Source organism: Mus musculus, chromosome 8 (assembly GCF_000001635.26).
Source record: "Mus musculus strain C57BL/6J chromosome 8, GRCm38.p6 C57BL/6J".
Taxonomy (NCBI): Eukaryota; Metazoa; Chordata; class Mammalia; order Rodentia; family Muridae; genus Mus; species Mus musculus.
Window position 1 is genome coordinate 129,023,376 of NC_000074.6, and position 22,967 is coordinate 129,046,342.

At 38.6% G+C, this 22,967-nt stretch overlaps 1 protein-coding gene across 2 annotated transcripts in view; it reads right to left on the bottom strand.

Moving 5' to 3' along the window:
- Positions 1-22,967, bottom strand: part of Ccdc7a (coiled-coil domain containing 7A) — an 85,474-nt gene that overhangs the window by 43,357 nt on the left and 19,150 nt on the right. The window contains exons 6-8 of one of the 2 annotated variants that reach the window (NM_029061.3): positions 4,271-4,291; positions 3,974-4,006; positions 3,224-3,375 (exon numbers count right to left, since the gene is read on the bottom strand). In NM_029061.3, coding sequence (NP_083337.1) covers positions 3,224-3,375; positions 3,974-4,006; positions 4,271-4,291 — 206 coding nt within the window. Of the gene's footprint in view, positions 1-3,223; positions 3,376-3,973; positions 4,007-4,270; positions 4,292-22,101; positions 22,570-22,967 lie in introns of those variants that run through there. The other variant, NM_001197041.1, reaches the window with a different exon arrangement.

Sequence of the window (22,967 nt, forward strand, 5' to 3'; positions counted from 1 at the left end):
TAATTCTAATTCTCCTCAAACTATTTCACAAAATAGAAACAGAAGGTACTCTACCCAATTCATTCAATGAAGCCACAATTACTCTGAGACCTAAACCACACAAAGACCCAACAAAGAAAGAGAACTTCAGACCAATTTCCCTTATGAATATTGATACAAAAATAATAAAATTCTTGCAAACCGAATCCAAGAACACAAAACAATGATCCATCATGACCAAGTTGGCTTCCTTCCAGGAATGCAGGGATGGTTTAATATATGGAAATCCATCAACATAATCCACTATATAAACAAACTCAAAGACAAAATCACATGATCATCTCCTTAGATGCTGAGAAAGCATTTGACGAAATCTAACACCCCTTCGCGATAAAAGACTAGGAAAGATCAGGAATTCAAGGCCCATACCTAAACATAATAAAGGCAATATACAGCAAACCAGTAGCCAACATCAAACTAAATGGAGAGAAACTTGAAACAATCCCACTAAAATCAGGTACTAGACAAGGCTGCCCACTTTCTCCCTACCTATTCAATATAGTACTTGAAGTCCTAGCCAGAGCAATTCAACAACAAAAGGACATCAAAGGGATACAACTTGAAAAGGAATAAGTCAAAATATCACTATTTGCAGATAATATGATAGTATATATAAGTGACCCTAAAAATTCCACCAGAGAACTCCTAAACCTGAAAAACAGCTTCAGCGCAGTAGCTGGATATAAAATTAACTCAAACAAATCAGTGGCCATTCACTACACAAAGGATACACAGGCTGAGAAAGAAATTAGGGAAACAACACCCTTCACAATAGTCACAAATAATATTAAATACCATGGTGTGACTCTAACTAAGGAAGTGAAAGATCTGTATGACAAGAACTTCAAGTCTCTGAAGAAAGAAATTGAAGAAGATCTCAGAGGATGGAAATATTTCCCATGGTCAGGGATTGGCAGGATTAATATAGTAAAAATGGCTATCCTGCCTAAAGCAATCTACAGATTCAATGCAATCCCCATCAACATTCCAACTCAATTCTTCACTAAGTTAGAAAGGACAATTTGCAAATTCATCAGGAATAAACAAACAAACAAACAAAAAAACTAGGATAGCAAAAACTATTCTCAACAATAAAAGAAACTCTGTGGAATCACCATGGCTGACCTCAAGCTGTACTACAGAGCAATTGTGATAAAAACTGCATGGTACTGGTACAGTGACAGACAGGTAGATCAATGGCACAGAACCGGACACCCAGGAATGAACCCACACACCTATGGCCACTTGATCTTTGACAGAGGAGCTAAAAACATCCATACTGGAAAAGGAGAGCATTTTCAACAAATGGTGCTGGAACAACTGGAGGTTATTATATAGAAGAATGGGAATATACCCACTCATCTCCTTGTACAAAACTCAAGTCTAAGTGGATCAAGGAACTCCACATAAAACCAGAGACACTAAAACTTATAGAGGAAAAAGTGGGGAAACGCCTCGAAGATATGGGCACAGGGGAAAAAAATCCTTAACAGAACATCAGTGGCTTGTGATACAAGATTGAGAATCGACAAATGGGACCTCATAAAATTGCAAAATTTCTGAAAGGCAAAAGACATTGTCAATAAGACAAAAAGGCCACCAACAGATTGGGAAAGGATCTTTACCAATCCTAAATATGTTAGAAAACTAATATTCAATATATACAAAGAACTCAAGAACCTGGACTCCAGAAAATCAAATAAACCTATTTAAAAATGTGGTACAGAGCTAAACAAAGAATTCTCAACTGAGGAATACCAAATGGCTCAGAAGCACCTAAAGAAATGTTCAACATCCTTAGTCATCAGGGAAATGCAAATCAAAACAACCCTGAGATTCCACCTCACACCAATCAGAATGGCTAAGATCAAAAATTCAGGTGACAGCAGATGCTGGTGAGGTTGTGGAGAAAGAAGAACACTCCTCTATTGTTGGTGGGATTGCAAGCTGGCACAACCACTCTGGAAATCAGTCTGGAAGTTCCTCAGAAAATTCGACATAGTACTACCGGAGGATCCAGCAATACCTCTCCTGGGCATATACCCAGAAGATATTCCAACTGGTAATAAGGACACATGCTCTATTATGTTCATAACAGCCTTATTTGTAATAGCTAGAATCTGGAAAGAACCCAGATATTCCTCAACAGAAGAATGGATACAGAAAATGTGGTACATTTACACAATGGAGTACTACTCAGCTATTAAAAAGAATGAATTTATGAAATTCTTGGGCAAATGGACGTAACTGGAGCATATCATCCTGAGTGAGGTAACCCAATCACAAAAGAACACACATGATATGCACTCACTGATAAATGGATATTAGCCCAGAAACTTAGAATACCCAAGATACAATTTGCCAAACACTTGAAACTCAAGAAGAAGGAAGACCAAAATGTGGATACTTCGTTCCTTCTTAAAATGTGGAACAAAATACCATGGAAGGAGTTATAGAGACAAAGTTCAGAGCAGAGCCTGAAGGAATGACCATCCAGAGACTGCCCCACTTGGGGATCCACTCCATAAAAATCCACCAAACCCAGTCACTAGGCAGATGCCAATAAGAGCCTGCTGACAGGAGCCTGATATAGCTGTCTCCTTCGAGGCTCTGCCAGTGCCTGGCAAATACAGAAGTAGATGCTCACAGTCATCCATTAGACACAGCACAAGATCCCCAATGAAGGGGCCAGAGAAATACCCAGGGAGCTGAAGGGGACTGAAGCCCCATAGAAGGAACATCAATATGGACTAACCAGTACCCCAAGACCTCCTTGGATCTATACCACCAATCAAAGATAAGGCATGGTGGAACTTGTGGCTCTAGCTATATATGTAGCAGAGGATGGCCTAGTCGGTCATCAATGGGAGGAGAGGCCCTTGGTCATGTGAAGGCTCTATGCCCCAGAATAGGGGAATGCCAGGACCAGGAATGGGAGTTGATGGGTTGGGGTCAGGGGAAGGAGGGAGGGGATAGGAGATTTTTGGAGGGGAAACTAGGAAAGGGGATAACATTTGAAATGTAAATAAAGAAAAATATCTAATAAAAAAATCTTTATGTAAAAAAAAGTAACTAAACATTCAGATATCATTTAAAAGTTCTTCGTAAAGCAGTAACCTTGACTTAGCTTACATGTGATGTTAATCACTGATTTTAATTCACTTAATTCATATAACTCACTTACTCATTTTTAGTCTGCATGACCTCCTTGCGCGTTTTTAGGCGACTTTTAAAATCTTCGAATTTACGTGCCAGTTTTGCAATTTGTACAATGTTCAAACTGGCCGTTTTACCATCTGATTGAAGTTCTTCTAAATTACTTTGGTCCTTGCTAATCTAAAGTAACAAAATTGTTCAGTTATTAAAGACCCACTTTGATCTCATGTCTTAAAGGCATTTCATTATTTTCTTAATTCTGAAAATCCCTGAAGCTTCCTTGGAATATATATTCTCTCCCAAATCAGATTGAATGTCCTTGAAGACAAAGACCAGTTATTCTCAGTCTAGTTTTTAAAATATTTGAAAATCCAAAATGCAAAGTATATCATTAAAGATCAGAAAAAATTTTGAAAAAGTCAATACGGTTTTATGTCTGCTTCTATTATGGATAATGTTTAACTACAGGAGAAATTTTAAGATGATAAATTTTCACCACTTTTATGTAAATTAAAGAAGTAAGTATGTGAAATTTACATTATTCTTTAGGAGAAAATATGATCCTATAAATTTGTTCTTTAATGGATTCATACAGAAAACTCATATGCAAATTACTGATAAGCATTTTGCTACAAACTGATTATTTTTCAACCTAAATCAAAATATTACTTTATAATCAATGGTTATTGAAACATTTGATTTATACATACTTCAAACTGATTTTCAAATGGGTCAAATACTTACTAATGTAGTTAACAGTTAAGAAGTTATATTTTACCTCCTCCATTTGGTTGACTTGTTGCTGAAACCACTTCATGAAAAAAAAAATTAAGGAGAAAGTTAATACATATGTGTCTGTGCCCTGTATCTACCAAGCACCATTCCTAACTCACATGCATCACACAGGGCTCAGAAGGGGGTAGTGTAACATACAACTGCAAGATAAACTTAAAAATATCTAGCAGCAATCAGGGAATGCTATAATTTTAAAATCTAGATCATATTTGCTTAATATGCATTCTTCCCTTTAATTTTAGATACTTTAAGCTGCAAAGAATAGAATTGAAACACATACCTTGTAAAGAGACTCCAAAGCCTGAAAAAAGTTTTAGATAGTATATTTAAAGATAAAATAAGTATCATGCAACATTTACAATTATTAATGATAAATTTACTAAAATTACTATGATTTATATTGCTAGGGCAAATACAAATCTGTAGTTCCAAAGTTATAATAACTTTGTGGTTATGATGTTTAGTCTATTTTGAATATGCAACTACATCTAGAATAAAAAAGAATAGCTTTGCACTCCATAGGACTATTTTGGAAAACTCCTAAATTATTAATAAATTGTTAATATCTAATATATTGTTCATAAAATATTAAAAGTTTCCAGAAGAGAGCCAAGCCTGTGCTGTATGTTCTACAAGAGGTGATTAACTGATTCAAACACAAATAATAGAGGAGATGTACAATTTCAGAGGAAACCACCTTGGGCTATCTCAGCCTCCAAATAGCCATTTATTGTTGACCTCTGTGTGACCCAATATTTTTGTGATTATTAGATCAAACAGTTTGCAATATACAGACAAGATCCATAAATTTCATCAACTGAAAGGCTAAGAATATATCAGTTAGCATCTGAGGGCTACAGTAAAGATTTCCCTACCATGTCATAACCTGCCTACTTGATGTTCCCAGAAGAGTATTTGAAAAATGCTTGATTTATAACTTTCTCTGTTCTGTTAGTATAAAAAGTTCATGATTTATTCCAAGACAGTTTATTATTTTTTGAGGTCATTGTAAATATTGTTTTCCTGTTTTTTTCTAAGCATGTTTGTCAATTGTATACAATAAGGCTACTGATTTTTTGTGTCTAAATTTTGTGTGCATTGGTTTTACTTAATATATTTATGAGTAGATGTTTTGGTAGAATGTATGGGGTCTTTAATATATAGAATTGCATTATCTACAAATAAGGTTATTTTTACTTCTTCCTTCCCTAGGCTACTAAAGCAAATATTTAGTGGGGCCAACAATTAGCTGGTGATTTAAGTGACTGCTTTTCATGCTGAAGTCTGAGTTGAGCTGAATTGTGCTTAATGGAGCTGGAACGTAAAGCAACTATATGCTTCTTGAAGAGAAACTTGCATGTTTGACCTAATTACTATTACATTGTGTGGCAAAACATCATGAAGAAAGCAGCTTATCAAAGAAAGGGTTAGAGTTCATGATGATGGAACAGCTCTAGGGCTCACATCTTAATCTGAAAGCAACAAGAAAAGAAAACAAACTGAGAATGCCCTGGGTTTTTAAGTTTCAAACCACCCCTCTGACATACTTTCTCCAACAGGGCCCTACCTCCCAAACAGTTCCACCAACTGGGGACTAATTTTTCAAACATGGCCTCTATGGGAGCCACTCTCATTCAAACTACCACATTCTATTACATGATCACTAAAGATATGTGTTCATACCATAATGAAATATTCATTTAATAAAACTTCAAAAGTTTCTACACTTTTTCAGTCTCAACACTGTTTGAAGGTCCAACATTCAAAATCTGTTGTGAGACTCAGGTCAATCATTTAACTATAAAATTAAAATACAATTACATACTTTTAATGGAACAAAATATACATTACCATTCCAAAAGGAAGGAATCCAGTCACAGTGAAGAAACACTCGATCAAAGCAAGACAGAAACAAGGCTGACACAGTCCAAATCCTGTAGCTGAGCTGTGTCTGAGGTCAGTGGGCTTAGCTAGTTCCAGAATTACAGCTCTGCTTCCTCCAAGATATATGCCTCTCTCTTGTGATGTTACAATCCACACTATAGCTCTCCTTGGCAGGCAGCCCAGGGCTCTGACACCTTTAACATCTTGGGGTCTCCACCACAATCCAGGCTTCACTTTCATTCACACAGTAGACTCTTGAAGCCTCTTGCCCTTTCATGGCCTTTATACAAGGACTGCCCTTCCATACCATACAGCTTCAGCTTCAGCAGCTTTCCTTAACCATGGAGTAAGATTCTACACAACTTTACTCATGCATTCTTCATGACTCTAAAGCCAGAGCAACAGTGGGTGATGCTGTCAAGTTCAGATAGAGTCTGGTCTCTTGAATCACATTTGCAGCAGCTTATGTCTGCTGTTTTTTAGGAGAAAAGTCTTAAACTTTTTTTTTCACTGCAGAAAGGAAGTTTAGCTAGGTAGGATCTTGCCCAGAGAGCACCTCAGGCCTATCTTCATTCTCCTTATCACTTTCAGTAGAGACCTTGGCTCCTCCATTAATTTTCTGGTGAATTTTTTCTATTAAAACTTTACATTTTGCTCTTTTTCATTGTACTCCTGCATACAATTTCAACAATTATCTTTGAATTTGATTTATGTGTTTTATACATATTTAACTATATTTCAAGATATGGTTTAAGCACTTTAAGTCTTTTCTTTCAAAATCTATATTGTTACTAATTATGAATTAATAGCATTAAAAAGAAAATAGACGGAGGCAGCGCCATTTCCGGCTACAGACAACCGGCAACCTTCCTGGTGAGAGCACAGGGGTCCACCCGGCCCGAGAGGCTTCTGCCTCACGTTCCATGGGGGCCACCTTGGTTCCGGGACTCCGCGGCGGGAGGTCTGCGGGTGAGAGTGTGGAACACAGAGGCCAGCAGCTTCTGGACCGGGCGAGAGCCATAGAGCCTCTGAGGCGGCGCCATTTTCGGCTCCAGACAACCTGCCACCTTCCTGGTCAGAGCACAGGTGTCCGCACAGCCCGTGAGGCTTCTGCCTCACGTTCCTCGGGGGCCACCTTGATTCTGGGACTCCGCAGCGGGCAGTCTGCAGGCCAAAGCAACACAGCTTCTGGGAAAGATCCTGTTTTGGGCCTTCATCTTCGGCCAGGAGGAGGTCCAAACACCAGATAACTGTGCACCTCCCTGAAAGAGGAGAGCTTGCCTGCAGAGACTGCTCTGACCACTGAAACTCAGGGAAGAGAGCTAGTCTCCCTGGTCTGCTGATATAGTGTAACAAAATCACCAGAGGAACAATCTCTAAACAGAGACAACTATAACAACTAACTCCAGAGATTACCAGATGGCGAAAGGTAAACGTAAGAATCTTACTAACAGAAACCAGGACTACTCACCATCATCAGAACCCAGCACTCCTACTTCGCCCAGTCCAGGGCACCCCAACACACCTGGAAAGCTAGACCTGGATTTAAAAGCATATCTCATGATGATGGTAGAGGACATCAAGAAGGACTTAAATAACTCACTTAAAGAAATACAGGAGAACACTGCTAAACAAGTAGAAGACATTAAAGAGGAAAAACAAAAATCCCTTAAAGACTTACAGGAAAACATAACCAAACAGGTAGAAGACATTAAAGAGGAAACACAAAAATCCCTTAAAGAATTGCAGGAAAACACAACCAAACAGGTGATGGAATGGAATAAAACCATCCAAGACCTAAAAAGGGAAGTAGACACAATAAAGAAAACCCAAAGTGAGGCAACAGTGGAGATAGAAACACTAGGAAAGAAATCTAGAACCATAGATGCGAGCATCAGCAACAGAATACAAGAAATGGAAGAGAGAATCTCAGGTGCAGAAGATTCCATAGAGAACATCGGCACAACAATCAAAGAAAATGGAAAATGCAAAAAGATCCTAACTCAAAACATCCAGGAAATCCAGGACACAATGAGAAGACCGAAACTATGGATAATAGGAGTGGATGAGAATGAAGATTTTCAACTCAAAGGACCAAAAAACATCTTCAACAAGATTATTGAAGAAAACTTCCCAAATCTAAAGAAAGAGATACCCATGAACATACAAGAAGCCTACAGAACTCCAAATAGACTGGACCAAAAAAGAAATTCCTCCCGACAAATAATAATCAGAACAACAAATGCACTAAATAAAGAGAGAATACTAAAAGCAGTAAGGGAAAAAGGTCAAGTAACATATAAAGGCAAGCCTATCAGAATTACACCAGATTTTTCACCAGAGACTATGAAAGCCAGAAGAGCCTGGACAGATGTTATACAGACACTAAGAGAACACAAATTCCAGCCCAGGCTACTATACCCAGCCAAACTCTCAATTACCATAGATGGAGAAACCAAAGTATTCCACGACAAAACTAAATTCACCCATTATCTCTCAACGAATCCAGCCCTTCAAAGGATAATAACAGAACAAAACCAATACAAGGACAGGAACCGCGCCCTAGAAAAAACAAGAAGATAATCCCTCAACAAAACTAAAAGAAGACAGCCACAAGAACAGAATGCCAACTTTAACAACAAAAACAACAGGAAGCAACAATTACTTTTCCTTAATATCTCTTAATATCAATGGTCTCAACTCCCCAATAAAAAGGCATAGACTAACAGACTGGCTACACAAACAGGACCCAACATTCTGCTGCTTACAGGAAACCCATCTCAGGGAAAAAGACAGACACTACCTCAGAGTGAAAGGCTGGAAAACAAGTTTCCAAGCAAATGGTCTGAAAAAAACAAGCGGGAGTAGCCATTTTAATATCGGATAAAATCGACTTCCAACCCAAAGTTATTAAAAAAGACAAGGAGGGACACTTCATACTCATCAAAGGTAAAATCCTCCAAGAGGAACTCTCAATTCTGAATATCTATGCTCCAAATGCAAGGGCAGCCACATTCATTAAAGACACTTTAGTAAAGCTCAAAGCACACGTTGCACCTCACACAATAATAGTGGGAGACTTCAACACACCACTTTCATCAATGGACAGCTCGTGGAAACATAAACTAAACAGGGACACAGTGAAACTAACAGAAGTTATGAAACAAATGGACTTGACAGATATCTACAGAACATTTTATCCTAAAACAAAAGGATATACCTTCTTCTCAGCACCTCACGGGACCCTCTCCAAAATTGACCATATAATTGGTCACAAAACAGGCCTCAACAGATACAAAAATATTGAAATTGTCCCATGTATCCTATCAGACCACCATGGCCTAAGACTGATCTTCAATAACAACATAAATAATGGAAAGCCAACATTCACCTGGAAACTGAACAACACTCTTCTCAATGATACCTTGGTCAAGGAAGGAATAAAGAAAGAAATTAAAGACTTTTTAGAGTTTAATGAAAATGAAGCCACAACGTACCCCAACCTTTGGGACACAATGAAAGCATTTCTAAGAGGGAAACTCATAGCTCTGAGTGCCTCCAAGAAGAAACGGGAGAGAGCACATACTAGCAGCGTGACAACACATCTAAAAGCTCTAGAAAAAAAGGAAGCAAATTCACCCAAGAGGAGTAGATGGCAGGAAATAATCAAACTCAGGGGTGAAATCAACCAAGTGGAAACAAGAAGAACTATTAAAAGAATTAACCAAACGAGGAGTTAGTTCTTTGAAAAAATCAACAAGATAGATAGACCCTTAGCTAGACTCACTAAAGGGCACAGGGACAAAATCCTAATTAACAAAATCAGAAATGAAAAGGGAGACATAACAACAGATCCTGAAGAAATCCAAAACACCATCAGATCCTTCTACAAAAGGCTATACTCAACAAAACTGGAAAACCTGGACGAAATGGACAAATTTCTGGACAGATACCAGGTATCAAAGTTGAATCAGGATCAAGTTGACCATCTAAACAGTCCCATATCACCTAAAGAAATAGAAGCAGTTATCAATAGTCTCCCAGCCAAAAAAAGCCCAGGACCAGACGGGTTTAGTGCAGAGTTCTATCAGACCTTCAAAGAAGATCTAATTCCAGTTCTGCACAAACTATTTCACAAAATAGAAGTAGAAGGTACTCTACCCAACTCATTTTATGAAGCCACTATTACTCTGATACCTAAACCACAGAAAGACCCAACAAAGATAGAGAACTTCAGACCAATTTCTCTTATGAATATCGATGCAAAAATCCTCAATAAAATTCTCGCTAACCGAATCCAAGAACACATTAAAGCAATCATCCATCCTGACCAAGTAGGTTTTATTCCAGGGATGCAGGGATGGTTTAATATACGAAAATCCATCAATGTAATCCATTATATAAACAAACTCAAAGACAAAAACCACATGATCATCTGGTTAGATGCAGGAAAAGCATTTGACAAGATCCAACACCCATTCATGATAAAAGTGTTGGAAAGATCAGGAATTCAAGGCCCATACCTAAACATGATAAAAGCAATCTACAGCAAACCAGTAGCCAACATCAAAGTAAATGGAGAGAAGCTGGAAGCAATCCCACTAAAATCAGGGACTAGACAAGGCTGCCCACTTTCTCCCTACCTTTTCAAAATAGTACTTGAAGTATTAGCCAGAGCAATTCGACAACAAAAGGAGATCAAGGGGATACAAATTGGAAAAGAGGAAGTCAAAATATCACTTTTTGCAGATGATATGATAGTATATATAAGTGACCCTAAAAATTCCACCAGAGAACTCCTAAACCTGATAAACAGCTTCGGTGAAGTAGCTGGATATAAAATAAACTCAAACAAGTCAATGGCCTTTCTCTATACAAAGAATAAACAGGCTGAGAAAGAAATTAGGGAAACAACACCCTTCTCAATAGCCACAAATAATATAAAATATCTTGGCCTGACTCTAACTAAGGAAGTGAAAGATCTATATGATAAAAACTTAAAATCTCTGAAGAAAGAAATTAAAGAAGATCTCAGAAGATGGAAAGATCTCCCATGCTCATGGATTGGCAGGATCAACATTGTAAAAATGGCTATCTTGCCAAAAGCAATCTACAGATTCAATGCAATCCCCATCAAAATTCCAACTCAATTCTTCAACAAATTAGAAGGAGCAATTTGCAAATTCATCTGGAATAACAAAAAACCTAGGATAACAAAAAGTCTTCTCAAGGATAAAAGAACCTCTGGTGGAATCACCATGCCTGACCTAAAGCTTTACTACAGAGCAATTGTGATAAAAACTGCATGGTACTGGTATAGTGAAAGACCAGTAGACCAATGGAATAGAATTGAAGACCCAGAAATGAACCCACAAACCTATGGTCACTTGATCTTCGACAAGGGAGCTAAAACCATCCAGTGGAAGAAAGACAGCATTTTCAACAATTGGTGCTGGCACAACTGGTTGTTATCATGTAGAAGAATGCGAATCGATCCATACTTATCTCCTTGTACTAATGTCAAATCTAAGTGGATCAAGGAACTTCACATAAAACAAGAGACACTGAAACTTATAGAGGAGAAAGTGGGGGAAAGCCTTGAAGATATGGGCACAGGGGAAAAATTCCTGAACAGAACAGCAATGGCTTGTGCTGTAAGATCGAGAATTGACAAATGGGACCTAATGAACCTCCAAAGTTTCTGCAAGGCAAAAGACACCGTCAATAAGACAAAAAGACCACCAGCAGATTGGGAAAGGATCTTTACCTATCCTAAATCAGATAGGGGACTAATATCCAACATATATACAGAACTCAAGAAGGTGGACTTCAGAAAATCAAATAACCCCATTAAAAAATGGGGCTCAGAACTGAACAAAGAATTCTCACCTGAGGAATACCGAATGGCAGAGAAGCACCTGAAAAAATGTTCAACATCCTTAATCATCAGGGAAATACAAATCAAAACAACCCTGAGATTCCACCTCACACCAGTCAGAATGGCTAAGATCAAAAATTCAGGTGACAGCAGATGCTGGCGTGGATGTGGAGAAAGAGGAACACTCCTCCATTGTTGGTGGGATTGCAAGCTTGTACAACCACTCTGGAAATCAGTCTGGCGGTTCCTCAGAAAATTGGACATAGTACTACCGGAGGATCCAGCAATACCTCTCCTGGGCATATATCCAGAAGATGCCCCAACTGGTAAGAAGGACACATGCTCCACTATGTTCATAGCAGCCTTATTTATAATAGCCAGAAGCTGGAAAGAACCCAGATGTCCCTCAACAGAGGAATGGATACAGAAAATGTGGTACATCTACACAATGGAGTACTACTCAGCTATTAAAAAGAATGAATTCATGAAATTCCTAGCCAAATGGATGGACCTGGAGGGCATCATCCTGAGTGAGGTAACACATTCACAAAGGAACTCACACAATATGTACTCACTGATAAGTGGATATTAGCCCAAAACGTAGGATACCCAAGATATAAGATACAATTTCCTAAACACATGAAACTCAAGAAAAATGAAGACTGAAATGTGGACACTATTCCCCTCCTTAGAAGTGGGAACAAAACACCCTTGGAAGGAGTTACAGAGACAAAGTTTGGAGCGGAGATGAAAGGATGGTCCATGTAGAGACTTCCATACCCAGGGATCCACCCCATAATCATCATCCAAACGCTGACACCATTGCATACACTAGCAAGATTTTATCGAAAGGACCCAGATGTAGCTGTCTCCTGTGAGACTATGCCGGGGCCTAGCAAACACAGAAGTGGATGCTCACAGTCAGCTAATGGATGGATCACAGGGCTCCCAATGGAGGAGCTAGAGAAAGTAGCCAAGGAGCTAAAGGGATCTGCAACCCTATAGGCGGAACAACATTATGAACTAACCAGTACCCCGGTGCTCTTGACTCTAGCTGCATATGTATCAAAAGATGGCTTAGTCGGCCATCACTGGAAAGAGAGGCCCATTGGACAAGCAAACTTTATATGCCCCAGTACAGGGGATCGCCAGGGCCAAAAAGGGGGAGTGGGTGGGTAGGGGATTGGGGGTGGGTGGATATGGGGGACTTTTGGTATAGCATTGGAAATGTAAATGAGCTAAATACGTAATAAAAAATGGGAAAAAAAAGAAAATAGACACCCGTAGAAAGAACATACTGTAACTTTTGCTTTAGAATTATCAATCAATTAAAATGACAAAGGTCTTACAATTTCAGAGGGTTAGATTTGGGAGCAAAGGCATGGCAGGAAGAAAGCTGGGAGCCTACATCTTGATCCAAAAGCAAAAGGCAGAGAAAGCACACTGGTAATGGTTTGATGCTACAAACTTGAAAAGGACCATGACATTGTGGACGTCCTGGATCCACTTGAACTTGAGCTTTGTACAAGAAGATAAGAACAGATTGATTTGCATTCTTCTACATACTGAGTGCCAGTTGAACCAGCACCATTTGTTGAAAATGCTGTCGTTTTTTTCAGTGGATGGTTTTAGCTCCTTTGTCAAAGATCAAGTGGCCATAGGTATGTGGGTTTATTTCTGGGTCTTCAATTCTATTCCATTAATCTACTTCTCCGTCATTGTATCAGTACCATGCAGTTTTTTATCACTATTGTTCTGTAATACAGCTAGAGGGCAAGGATAGAGATTCTGCCAGAAGTGCTTTTATTGTTGACAATAGTTTTCACTACCCTGTGCTTTTTGTTGTACCAGATGAATTTGCAAATAGCTCTTTCTAACTCTGTGAAGAATTGAGTTGGAATTTTGAAGGATATTGCACTGAATCTGTAGATAGCTTTCAGAAAGAAAGTCATTTTTACTATGTTAATCCTGTCAATCCATGAGCATGGGCGATCTTTGATTTCTTTCTTCAGAGACTTGAAGTTCTTTTAATATAGATGAATGATCTTGCTTAGTTGGAGTCACACCAAGGTATTTTATATTATTTGTAACTATTGTGAAAGGTGTCATTTTCCTAATTTCTTTCTCAGCCTGTTTATACTTTGAGTAGAGGCAGGCTGATGATTTGTGAGTGAATTTTATTTTATTTACATTTTTATTACATATTTTCTTTATTTACATTTCAAATGTTAAAACCCCCTATTGCATCCCACTCACCCTGCTCACCAACCCACCCACTCCCAGTTCCTGGACCTGGCATTCCCATACACTGGGACATAGAACCTTCACAGGACAAAGTGCCTCTCCACCCGTTCATGACCGACTGCTACATATGCAGCTGGAACCATGAGTCCCTCTATGTGTACTCTTTGATTGGTGGTTTAGTCCCTGGAAGCTCTGGGGGTACTGGTTAGTTCATGTTGTTCCTCCTATGGGACTAGAAACCCCTTCAGCTCCTTGGTTTCTTTCTCTAGGGCCTTAATTGTGGACCCTGTGCTCAGTCCAATAGATGGCTCTGAGCATACACTCCTGTACTTTCAAGCACTAGCAGAACCTCTCAGGAGACAGCCATTTCAGTCTCCTTTCAGCAAGCATTGTTGGCATCCACAATAGTGTCTGGGTTTGGTGATTATATATGGGATGGATCCCTAGGTGGGGCAGTCTCTGGAAGGTCATTCCGTCGGTCTCTGTTCCACACTTACTCTCTGTAATGGGTATTTTGTTCCCCCTTCTAAGAAGGATCAAAGTATCCACACGTTGGTCTTCCTTCTTCTTGAGTTTCGTGTGGTTTGTAAATTATATTTTGGGTATTCCAAGTTTCTGGGCTAATATCCACTTATCAGTGGGTGCATACCATATGTGTGTGTGGGTTTGTTGTTTTTTGTTTGTTTGTTTTGTGATTGGGCTACCTGGCTCAGGAAGAGCCTCCAGTACCATCTATTTGTCTAGAATTTCATAAATTCATTGTTTTTAATAGCTGAGAAGTACTCCATTGTTTAAATGTACCACATTTTCTGTATCCTTTCTGTTGAGGGACATCTGGTTTCTTTCCAGCTTCTAGCTATTACAAATAAAGTTGCTGTGAACATTGTGGAGCATATGTTTTTGTGATATGTTGAAGCATCTTCTGGGTGTATGCCCAGGAGTGGTATTGCTGGGTCCTCAGGTAGTATTATGTCCAATTTTCTGAAGAACCGCTAAACTGATTTCCAGAGTGGTTGTTCCAGCTTGCAATTCCACCAACAATGGAGAAGTGTTCCTTTTTCTCCACATCCCTGCCAGCATCTGCTGTTACCTGAGTTTTTGATCTTAGCCATTCTGACTGGTGTGAGGTGGAATCTCAGGGTTGTTTTGATTTGCATTTCCCTGATGATTACAGATGTTGAAGATTTCTTTAAGTGCTTCTCAACTATTTGTTATTCTTCAGTTTAGAATTCTTTTTTAGCTCTGTACCCCATTTTTAATAGGGTTATTTGGTTCTCTGGAGTCTAGCTTCTTGAGTTCTTTGTATATATTGGATAGTAGTCCTCTATTGGATGTAGGATTGATAAAGATCTTTTTTCAATCTGTTGGCTGCCATTTTGTCCTATTGACAGTGTCCTTTGCCTTACATAACCTTTCCATTTTTATAAGGTCCCATTTGTCAATTCTTGATTTTAGAGCACAAGCCATTGGTGTTCTGTTCAGGAACTTTACCCATGTGCCCCATGTGCTTGCAGCTGTTCCCCACTTTCTCCTCTATACATTTTTTTTTGGGGGGGAAGGAAAGGATTTATTTAGCTTACACATTCTGACCATAGTCCATCACAGGGAAGTCAGGGCAGGTACTCAAGTTAAAACACTGGAGGCGGGCACTGAATTAGATCATGGAGGAAAGAATCTTGCTAGATTGTTACCTATGGTCTTCTCAGGCAACTTTCTTATACAACCCAGGACCAGATGCTTGGGGTGAGCTGAGTTATTTTGCACCAATGATTAATGATAAAATGCACACCCAAGATGTAGGTAGTTTTTCAAGTGGGTTTAGTGCCTTCTGAACCACACTATAGATGGTGTCAACTTGACAAAATGGTATGAAAAACAGGAAGTGTTTAGTGAGATGCTTGCCTACCACAGCAAAGCCACTTTCTCATTCTGGCCCTTTGTTGTAGTGGGGTCTCTTGTTGATTCTGCCTGCCTACTAAGGTTTTATGTGTGTAAGATTTCATTTCTCTATCTCCTCTATAAATTTCAGTGTATCTGGTTTTATGTGATGGTCCTTGAGTCACATGGACTTGAGCTTTGTACAAGGAGATAAGAATAGATTGATTTGCATTTTTCTACATGCTAACCACCAGTTGAACCAGCACTGTTTGTTGAAAGTGCTGTCTTTTTCCAGTGGATGGTTTTAGTTCCTTTGTTAAAGATCAAGTACCATAGGCGTGTGAGTTCATTTCTGGGTCTTCAATTCTATTCCATTGATCTACCTCTCTGTAATTGTACCAATACCATGCAGTTTTTGTCACTATTGCTCTGTAATACAGCTTGAGGTCAGGGATGGTGATTCCCCCAGAAGTACTTTTATTGTTGACAATAGTTTTCACTATCCTGGGTTTTTTTGTTATACCAGATGAATTTGCAAATTGCTCTTTCTAACTGTGAAGAATTGAGTTGGAATTTTAATGGGGATTGCATTGAATCTGTAGATTGCTTTTGGCAAGATGGCCATTTTTACTATATTAATCCTGACAATCCATAAGCATGGGAGATCTTTCCATCTTCTGAGAGCTTCTTCAATTTTTTTTTTCTTTAGAAACTTGAAGTTCTTATCATATAGATCTTTCACTTGCGGAGTTAGAGCAACAGCAAGGTATGTAATATTATTTGTGACTATTGTGAAGGGTGTTGTTTCCTTAATTTCTTTCTCAGCCTGTTTATCCTTTGTGTATAGGAATGCCATTGATTTGTCTAAGGTAATTTTTTATCCAGCTACTTTGCTGTCATTTATCAGGTTTAGGATTTCTCTGGTGTAATTTTTAGGATCACTTATATATAGTATCATCTCATCTGCAAATAATGATATTTTGACTTCTTCCTTTCCAATTTATATCCCTGTGATCTTCTTTTTTTGTCTAGTTGTTCTGGCTATGAATTCCAGCACTATATTGAATAGGTAGGGAGAGAGTGGACAGCCTTGTCTAGTCCCTGATTTAAGTGGGATTGCTTCTTGTTTCTCTCCATTTAGTTTGATGTTGGCTACTGGTTTGCTGTAGATTGCTTTTACTATGTTTAGGTATGGGCCTTGAATTCCTAATCTTTCCAAGACTTTTATCATGAAGGGGTGTTGAATTTTGTCAAATTCTTTCTCAGCTTCTAATGAGATGATCGGGTGTTTTTTGTTGGGTTTTTTTTTAAGTTTGTTTATATAGTGAATTATGTTGATGGAATTCTGTATATTGAACCATCCCTGAATCCTACTTGATCATGATGGATGATTGTTTTGATGTGCTCTTGGATTCGGCTTGCAAGAATTTTATGGAGTGTTTTTGCATTGACATTCATAAGGGAACTTGGTATGAAGTTCTCTTTCTTTGTGTTTCTTTCTTTGTGTCTTTGTGTGATTTAGGTGTAACTGTAATTGTGGCTTCACAGAATGAATCAGGTAGTATCCCTTCTGTTTCCATTTTGTGGAATAGTTTGAAGAGTATTGGTCTTCTTTGAATGTCTGGTAGAATTCTGCAATAAACCCATTTGGTCCTGGGCTTTTTTTTTTTTTTTTTTGAGACTTTTAATGACTGCTTCTATTTCTTAAGGGGTAATGGGACTATTTAGATGGTTTATCTGATCCTGATTTAACTTTGGTACCTGGTATATCTCTAGAAAATTGTCCATTTCATCCAGATTTTCCAGTTTATTGAGTATTGGCTTTTGTAGTAGAATCTGATAATTTTTAAATTTTTCTCAGTTTCTGTTGTTATGTCTCCCTTTTCATTCATGATTTTTTAAATTTTGAATACTGTCTCTGTACCCTCTGGTTCATCTAGCTAAGGGTTTATCTATCCTGTTGATTTTCTCAAAGAACCATTTCCTGGTTTTGTTGATTCTTTTTATAGTTCCTTTTGTTTCTACATGGTTGGTTTCAGCCCTGAGTTTTATTATTTCCTGTAGTCTACTCCTCTTGACTTTATTTGCTTCTTTTTGTTGTAGAGTTTTCAGATGTACTGTCAAGCTGTTAGTGTATGTCTTTCCAGTTTCTTTTGGAGGCACTTAGAGCTGTGAGTTTTCCTCTTAGCACTGCTTTCATTGTGTCCCATAAGTTTTGGTATGATGTGTCTTCATTTTCATTAAATTGTAAAAAGTCTTTAATTTCTTTATTTCTTCCTTGACCAAGTTATCATTGAGTATTGTTCAGCTTCCATGTGTATGTGGGGTTTCCATTCTATATGTTTCTATTGAAGACCAGCCTTAGTTCTTGGTAATCCAATAGGATGCATGGAATTATTTCAATCTTCTTGTATCTGTTCAGGCCTGTTTTGTGGCCAATTATATGGTCAATTTTGGAGAAGGTACCATGAGATGCTGAGAAGAAGTTATATTCTTTTGTTTTATGATGGAATGTTCTATAGATATTTCTTAAATCCATTTGGTTTATAACTTCTGTTAGTTTCACTGTATCTTTGTTTAGTTTTTTTTCCATGATCTGTCCATTGATGAGAGTGAGGTGTTGAAGTCTCCCACTATTATTGGGTGAGGTACAATATGTATTTTGAGCTTTTGTAAAGCTTATTTTATGAATGTGGGTGCCCTTGCATTTGGAGTGTAGATGCTCAGAATTGAGAGTTCATCTTGGTAGATTTTTCCTTTGATGAATAGAAAGTGTCCTTTCTTATCTTTTTTGATAACTTTTGGTTGAAAGTCAATTTTAATCGATATTAGAATGGGTACTCCATCTTGTTTCTTGAGTCCATTTGCTTGGAAATTTGCTTTTCAGTGTTTTACTCTGCGGTACTGTCTGTCTTTGTCACTGAGGTGTATTTCCTATATGCAGAAAAATGCTGAATCCTGTTTACATATCCAGCCTGTTAGTCTAACTAGATACACTGAAACTAATAGAAAAAAAAAGTTGGGAAGAGCCCGAACACATGGACACACTGTGAAAATTCCTGAGCAGAAAATCGATGGCTTATGCACTAAGATCAACAATAGATAAATGGGACCTCATAAAACTGCAAATCTTCTGCAAGACAAAGGACACTGTCAATATGACAAAATGGCAACTAACAGATTGGGAAAAGATCTTTACCAATCCTACATCCAATAGAGGGCTACTATCCAATATATACAAAGAACTCAACAAGTTAGAGTTGAGAGAATCAAATAACCCTATTTAAAAATGGGAACAGAGGTAAACAAAGAATTCTCAACTGAGGAATATCAAATGGCCAAGAAGCACCTAAAGAAATATTCATCATCCTTATACATCAGGGAAATGCAAATCAAAACTACCGTGAGATTCCCCCTCACACCAGAGAGAAGGGCTAAGATCAAAAACTTAGGTGGCAGCAGATGCTGGTGAACATGTGGAGGAAGAGGAACACTCTTCCATTGTTGGTGGAATTGCAAGCTGGTACACTCACTCTGGAAATCAGTTTGGCTGTTCCTTAGAAAATTGTACATAGTATTATTACCTGAGGACCCAGCAATACCACTCCTTGGCATACCCAAAAGATGCTCCAACATATCACAAAAACACATGTTCCACAATGTTCATAGGAGCCTCATTTATAATAGGCAGAAGCAGGAAAAACCTGGATGCCTTCAATGGAGGAATGGATGCAGAAAATATGGTACATTTACACAATGGAGTACTACTCAGCTATTAAAAACAATGACTTCGGGCTGGAGAGATGGCTCAGCGGTTAAGAGCACTGACTGCTCTTCCAGAGGTCCTGAGTTCAATTCCCAGCAACCACATGGTGATTCACAACCATCTGTAATGGGTTCCAATGCCCTTTTCTGGAGTGTCTGAAGACAGTGACAGTGTACTCATATACATTTAATTAATTAATTAATTAATTAATTTAAAAACAAACTAACAATGACTTCATGAAATTCTTAGGCAAATGGATGGAACTAGAAAATATCATCCTGAGTGAAGTAACTCAGTCACACAAAAAAATACATGTTATGCACTCATTGAAAACTTGATATTAGCTCAAATGCTCCAAATACTCAAGATACAATTCACAGACCACATGAAGCTCAAGAAGAAGGAAAACCAACTTGTGGATGCTTCAGGCTTCTTAAAAGGGAGAACAAAATACTCACGGGAGCAAATAAGGAGACAGTGTGAAGCAGAAACTGGAGGAAAGGGCATTCAGAGACTGCCCCATCTTGGGATCCATCCCATACACAGACAGCAAACACAGACACTATTGCAGATGCCAAGAACTGCTTTCTGACAAGAGCCTGTTATAATTGTCTCCTGAGATACTCTGCCAGAGCTTGATGAATACAGAGGTAAATGCTCACAGAAAACTACTGGACTGAGCATGGGGACCCCAATGGGGGAGTTAGAGAAAGGAATGAAGGAGCTGAAGGGGTTTGCAACCCCATAGGAAGAACAGCAATATCAACCAACCAGGACCCAACCTTCCCCCCCCACCAGAACTCCCAGGGACTAAACCACCAATCAAAGAGTGCACATGGAGGGACCCATGGCTCCAGCGGCATATGTAGCCAAGGATGGCCTTGTTGGGCATCAATGGGAGAAGAGGCCCTTGGTCCTGGGAAGGCCTGATTCCCCGGTGTAAGGGAATGCAAAGGTGGGGATGTGGGAGTGGATGAATGGTTGGGGAATACCCTCATAGAAGCAAGGGAAGGCCTGATGGTATATGAGGTTTTTGGAGGGAGTGGGGGGCTGGGACCAGGAAATGGGATAACATTTGAAATGTAAATTAAGAAAATATTCAATAAAAATTAAAGTACCATGACATACTTTCTCCAACAAAGGTATATATCCTAATCTTTCCCAAATTGTTGCACTAATTGAGAACCAAATAAGAGTTATAGGAGTAATTTTCATTCAAAACACCACATATTTAATTATCAAAAATGAGGTTTTGAAAGTAATGATCTATCCACCTCCAGCAGGAAGACAGTGCATCAAGTGAGGGATGGGGTTACCATCCCATAGTCACATCTCTGACCCATAATTGTTCCTATCTGAAAGAATTACAGGGATGGAAATGGAGAGGAGCCTGAGGTAAAGAAGGTCCAGTGACAAGCCCAAGTGGGATCCAGCACAAGTGGAGGTCCTAAGACCTGACACTATTTCTGAGGTTATAGAGCACTCACAAAAAGGGACCTATCATGACTGCCTTCTGAAAGACCCAACAGTCAGCTGAAAGAGTCAGATGCAGATACTTGCACCCAACTAATGGACAGAAGCAACTGATCCCTGTTGTTGGATTAGGGAATGCTGAAAGAAGCTGAGGAGAAGGGCAATCCTGTAGGAGAACCAGCAGTCTCAATTAATCTGGACCCCCGAGATCTCTCAAACACTGGACCACCAAACAGACAGCAAACACCAGCTGATATGAGGCCCCCAACACACATACAGTAGAGGACTTCCGGGTCTGTGTTCATTTAAAGATGATGCACCTAACCCTCAAGAGACTGGAGGCCCCAGGGAGTTTAAAGATCAGGTGGGGTCAGGGTCGGGGTCATCCAGGTGGAGACACGAGTGTGGGGAGGAGGTGTGGGATATAAAGTAGTTGAAGGGTGCATGGAGGGTGTGGGTAATGGAATATGGAGTGTAAAAAATTAATTAATTAAAAAAAATAAGCAACCTCAAAGTAGCACTGTATTTTATTGCTCTATTTTTGAATCATATAAAATTTTGTGCTTCAAAAAAAAGGAGAAAGTAATGCTCTAGATAAACACAGTGTTTATAAACACTGTTTCTTGTTTTTCAACGGGACTGTTTGCAGAGTTATAGAGATACAGGGTACCACCAGAAGTAAATGTGCAATAAATTGGAGGGTTTTATAAAAATGTTGGCTCTCAGCCAATCAGCACATTATTCTTATCTAGTAATGTGACATGGTTTAGTGACACTCCCAGGTTTCTAAAAACTAATGATACAATGTATTTTGACATATTTATGAGCTGTTTGTGTTTTTTCTTCTCACCTTTTTATATCATAGTTACCTATCTTTCATTTATTGATACAGATCCATAATTATCATGATAATCTCGTATCAGCGCTAAATGGTTCAAATGTTTTGCTTATTCTTTTTGTGGATTTTTAATAATAGACACAGGTTTTAATTTTAATATAGTTGATTTATTTAGGCATTTCTATTGTGGCTTATATTTCCTTCTCATTATGATTTCTATTTTGATGAACCTGAAGCTTACCAATTGGCCAGATTGGGTGACCATCAAGCTCCATGGATCCATCCATCTATCTCCATCTCCATCTCCATCTCATTCTCCATCTCCTTCTCCATCTCCATCTCCATCTCCATCTCCATCTCCATCTCCATCTCCATCTCCATCTCCATCCCTCATCCCAATATAATGGTTTTAGATGAGCACCAACCAGATTTTATATAGATGTTCGGGATCTACCTCAGATCCTCATCCTTATGCAACAGGTAGGCAGGTCACCAATGAAGCCCTCTCTTCACTTCTGGGTTCTCTACTCATTTTACAGGTCTATAGCTCCATCTTCATATGGTAAAATATTGTTTGGATTACTGAAAATTTTGGCAATAGTTTTGAAATGTTTTTTTCTTCAATAAGAAATGAACATAAAACAATGTTAGAAGTATTTGAAAGGGCAAATATTTCATTGGAAAATATAAACAAAAAGTAGTAAGAACACTTGTATCAGATAAAGTCACACGCAAAGCAGAAGCACAAAATAGAAGAATCAGCCATTGAGACAAAAGAGTCACAAGGAATTATGAAACAGATGACCAGAGAAGGAAAGGGGAAGGGGTGAAGGCAAAGACAAATTTTAGTGGAATTTCTGGTTTCTTTTAAAACTCAGTTGTGTCATGTGATGTTTTTCTGGAAGCTATCATGTAGGAGAGCATGTGATGTTTTGCTGAAAACAAACATTTGAGAGGGCATGTGATATTTAGAAAGAATATAAATAGAACCCCACAGTGAGAGGATGCTTTTACAT